The 4,950-nt window shown below is 28.8% G+C and overlaps 1 protein-coding gene across 1 annotated transcript; it reads left to right on the top strand.

The window, feature by feature from the left end:
* The first annotated feature begins 565 nt into the window (after nucleotides 1-565).
* On the top strand, nucleotides 566-4,163 carry LOC145093299 (cytochrome P450 85A1-like). Its single transcript, XM_079031390.1, has 9 exons — nucleotides 566-844; nucleotides 1,240-1,561; nucleotides 1,658-1,807; nucleotides 1,891-2,136; nucleotides 2,234-2,320; nucleotides 2,471-2,549; nucleotides 3,422-3,528; nucleotides 3,641-3,765; nucleotides 3,854-4,163. Exons 1-9 carry the CDS (start codon nucleotides 654-656, stop codon nucleotides 3,945-3,947), a joined length of 1,401 nt encoding a protein of 466 aa, XP_078887516.1. The 5' UTR covers nucleotides 566-653; the 3' UTR covers nucleotides 3,948-4,163.
* Nucleotides 4,164-4,950: the final 787 nt, after the last annotated feature.

The raw sequence follows: 4,950 nt of genomic DNA, 5'->3' as shown, positions 1-4,950 counted from the left end.
TATATATATATATATATATATATATATATATATATATATATATATATATATATATATATATATATACAAGTATTATCTAACTTTTAGATTTTAAAAATTGAAAAAAAAAAACCCTAAATTGATATGTGAATATTATTTATTTAAAAACTATCATAAATATCAAAAACTCATTTCAGATTGACATATGATAAAATTATGTTGATTTATTATCATAAATTTTAATTTTTTCTTTTAAAGTTGATTTTTTGGAATTCTCATATATGGAACAATACTTATATCTTTATATATTTACAATATAAATATATACTTTTAAAGAAATTCCTTTAAGATTTCGGATATCATATAAACATTTGAATTAAATCGTATTGACTATCTTCCAAGTATATTTAGGATTAATGGTAACTAGTTAAATGCAATATATACACAATTACTATTATACTTGTTATGTTTTGGGGTAGTAAAGTCACTCCTTTAACTCAACACATGGCACCTCCCCCCATCCATCCCCCACCCCCACCCACCCCATAAGGGCCTATATATACACATTCTTTACAAGCAAAAAACTTCAGCAACCTCCTCTTTCCTTCTTCTTCTTCTTCTTCCTCTTCTTCTTATACATCATCTGTTATAGAAGCTTGGAAGAAAGAGCATCCATGGCTATTTTCACAGTTATTATTGGAGTTGTATTGGGACTTTGCCTCTTGAGCACTTTCCTTTTGAGATGGAATGAGATGAAGTACAAGAAGAAAGGCCTACCCCCTGGTACCATGGGTTGGCCACTTTTTGGTGAGACCACTGATTTCCTCAAACAAGGCCCCAGCTTCATGAAAAACCAGAGAGCAAGGTTTCTTTCTTTTTCTTTATTTTCATTTCTTCACATAAAAAAGCAACCTTTTTCTTCATCTTCTTGAGAAACCCAACTCAGAAATGTATCATTTCATTTTTCACTTTGGTTTCTTGATGATATTGACACTGGTATTATATATAAATAATACATTACCTTACCACACCACACCAAGTGTGTTCCAAGATTCAAGATTCAAGATTCACACATGTTTACAAAAAGTCAACCTTTTTCTTGATCTTCTTGAAAAACCCACCTCAAAAACTCCTCATTTTCACCATGACACATCAAAAAGCTACCTTTTTCAAAAACCCCACCTCAAAAAATGCACCATTTTCATCTCCATCTGGGTGTTTTTTCTGTTATTTCACTTTTTGTGTGTTTCTTGATTTTAGGTATGGAAGCGTGTTCAAATCTCATATCTTGGGTTGCCCTACAATTGTCTCAATGGACCCAGAACTTAATAGATTCATTCTCATGAATGAAGGCAAAGGAATCCTTCCTGGATACCCTCAATCCATGCTCGATATTTTGGGTAAATCGAATATCGCTGCTGTTCATGGCTCTGCTCACAAGAACATGAGAGGTGCATTGTTATCACTTGTTAGCCCCTCAGTCATCAGAGACCAAATCCTCTCCAAAATCGACGAGTTCATGAGATCCCATCTTCTTAATTGGAATAATCAAATCATCGACATTCAAGAAAAGACCAAAGAGGTTTGCAATTGCAATTACAATTTCATTCGACTTCACTTTACAACTCCTCGTTTCCTTCATCTTCTCAATTAATCTTTTCAAATTTTGATTACACAGATGGCGCTTTTATCATCACTCAGACAAATTTCTGGAACTGAATCCTCCTTATTATCGAAAGAATTCATGCGTGAATTCTTCAACCTTGTTGTCGGGACTCTTTCGCTTCCAATTAACCTCCCAAACACAAACTATCATCGCGGATTACAGGTCTGTAAAACTGAAAGTTATTCAAATTTGTCGTTTTTAAGTTAGAAATTGTACTGAATCTTGAAATGCGTTTGCGATTTCAGGCTAGGAAGAACATTGTGAGAATGTTGGAGGAATTGATTGATGAAAGAAGACGTTCTCAAGAAACCCATAAAGATATGCTTGGTTTGTTGATGAGTGGTGTGGAAAACAGATATAAATTGAGCGATGAAGAGATGATTGATCAGATAATTACGATTTTGTATTCTGGGTATGAGACAGTTTCGACTACTTCAATGATGGCTGTGAAGTATCTTCATGATCATCCAAGAGTTCTTGAAGAACTTAGAGTGAGTTTTTGATTTATTTTTTTAAAAAAAAAAAATCTTCTTGGAATTAATTGTTTTAAATTAATTTTAATAAAAGAAAAATTAATGAATTTTGTAGAAAGAACATTTGGGAATCAGAGAGAGAAAAATGGCAGAGGACCCACTTGACTGGAATGACTACAAGTCCATGAAGTTCACTCGTGCGGTAGGTTTTGATTTTTAATAGATTTATTTTATTATTACATTTGAAGGAATTTATGTAAGATTTTGTTTTTGGAATGTTTTTATTTATTTATATTTTAATTTTTAATTAATTTTTGATTAATTAAACTTATCATGTGTGGTGGTGGTGCAGGTGATATTTGAGACCTCCAGATTGGCAACCATTGTTAATGGAGTTTTGAGAAAGACTACAAAGGAAATGGAACTCAACGGTGAGTGTTTTTTTAGTTATTATTTTTATAAATATTAAAGAAAAAAATGTTATTGTTTATTAGTTAAAAAAAGTTACAAAATGAAAATATTATAATAACGTAAAGTAATAATCATTTATGGTTGAATAATAATGGTAGAATCATTTTTTTTAAAAAAAAATACAAATTTGGAAAAGATTCTTTATAAGAAAAACTATTTTTTACATATTCTTTTTGTTCCATGAAATATATTTTGTTGTTTCTTTAATTATTTTTATACATTCTTTTTGTTCTATGAAAGAGAATCAGATATTATTTTATACTAAATCTAACCAATGATGCTCACTAATCCCCCATTATATAAATATAATGATCACCCATTATATTTAAAAATTTAGTAATAATAATGCTTTTAAATCATACCAAATTGTAATATTTAATTGCTTTTCTCAATCTTTAAATTCGATTTATACATTATTTTATTTTTTTGTTTCATCGAATAGTATTTTAAATACTACATGTATATTATATTAATATTATAGGGCCAAAATCGCATACGATAATTTTAAATAAAAATAATATATAATTTTAAAAGCTTTTTTAAGGGGGGGTCTTTGGGGGCTGGATATGCTGTAAATGGTGTCATTATCTTACCATGGACCCTACGACATCATAATCCACATGGCATACCAACCCTTCCAGCTTGGATTATTGATCCATGACCCATCTCATATTTTTAAGTCAATTATCATCATCTCTATGTTTTTTTTAATAATCTTTTATATATTTCATTATAAAGTGGAACAAATATAATCATAAGATTCATACTCTAGACTTTAAAAAACGTTACAAGATGTTCTAAATAGTTTAAAACTGTAATTTTATATTTTCAGGGTTTGTGATTCCCGAAGGATGGAGAATATATGTATATACAAGAGAGATTAATTATGACCCGTGTCTATATCCGGATCCGTATACTTTCAACCCATGGAGATGGCTGGTATGTTTTATGTTACTGGATTTTTTTATATAAATTGTTATACACTGATATAAAAAATATATATATAGAAAAAAAAATAGATTATTTAAATTTTTCATGTCATGAAATGTAGGATCGAAGCTTGGAAACACAAAATTATTTCTTCCTCTTTGGAGGGGGGACAAGACAATGTCCTGGAAAAGAACTTGGCATAGCGGAAATCTCCACTTTTCTTCATTACTTTGTAACTAAATACAGGTATTTTTGGAAACATTAACAAGTATTTATTTATATTTTAATTTTAATTTGAAAATATTAATTTATTTTAAATTTTAAATAAATGCAGATGGGAAGAAGTGGGAGGAGACAAACTCATGAAATTTCCAAGAGTTGAAGCCCCAAATGGACTACATATTAGGGTTTCGGATATCCACAAATAAAAAATAATAAAAAAATTGGGGACATGTACAAATGATATTGATAGTAGTAGATTTTGACACATTTGCTAGAGATTGTACAAAAACAAATTTCTAGCAAGATAGGATAAAAGTTTCTTGGGGGATTTTCCAACAAAATAGGGTTTTTCATGGAGGATATTTTGTTGGATATTTTTGGTAATGATTATAAAATGAGGTGAAGATATTGAATTGGGTTTATTTATTGATCTTTTGCTTAAATTTCATCTTTATGTATTATTATATAATTAATTACTAAATATATGTTGAATGGTAATCAACTAAGATTCAATCCACTAGTTTTTGGAGGTAATGTTGAAGAAAGAAACCTCCAATTGCAAGGAGAGAATATTTAAATTTAAACTCAAAATGGGCTAATCCATTCGTGATTTGGGCCTTCAATGGGCTTAGAAATATAACACAGTCACATTAGATAAAATTAACAAATTAAGAAAACAAAGAAAAATTAAATAGTTGTCAATTATCTTACTATTACTATTTATATGTTTTTCGGAATATGATATTTTAAATAATGAGAAATATAATCTAAATCAATCGAAGGCAAAGCAACAACCCTTTGATGAAAATATGTGATTGCTTGTTAAATATATAAGAAAAAGTTGTTATAAACACACACACACACACATATATATATATATATATATATATATATATATATATATATATATATATATATATATATATATATATAAACAAATAAGCAATAACAATATATTCTTTTTTTTAGGAGAAAAATGATCATTCTAAAAGATGAAACAATTTCTTTCGAAAAGTTCATTCGAGATTTTGATTAAAACAAATAAAATTTGCTTATTAACAATAATCAAAAAATATATTTTGAAAAAATGATTTCGTCTTCTGTTTTTCGTTTTCTTTTTTCTCCCTTATTCGATGTGCGATCTATTTCCCCTTCCTTGAGTGTTTAGAGAGAAAAAGCCTAGAAAAGAAACATATATGTTTTAGGGAG

Source organism: Lactuca serriola, chromosome 3, assembly GCF_051521515.1.
Source record: "Lactuca serriola cultivar US96UC23 chromosome 3, Lser_US96UC23_V15, whole genome shotgun sequence".
Lineage (NCBI taxonomy): Eukaryota > Viridiplantae > Streptophyta > Magnoliopsida > Asterales > Asteraceae > Lactuca > Lactuca serriola.
The sequence above is the reverse complement of the archived record's forward strand: the minus strand, read 5'-3'. Positions and strand labels throughout refer to the sequence as shown.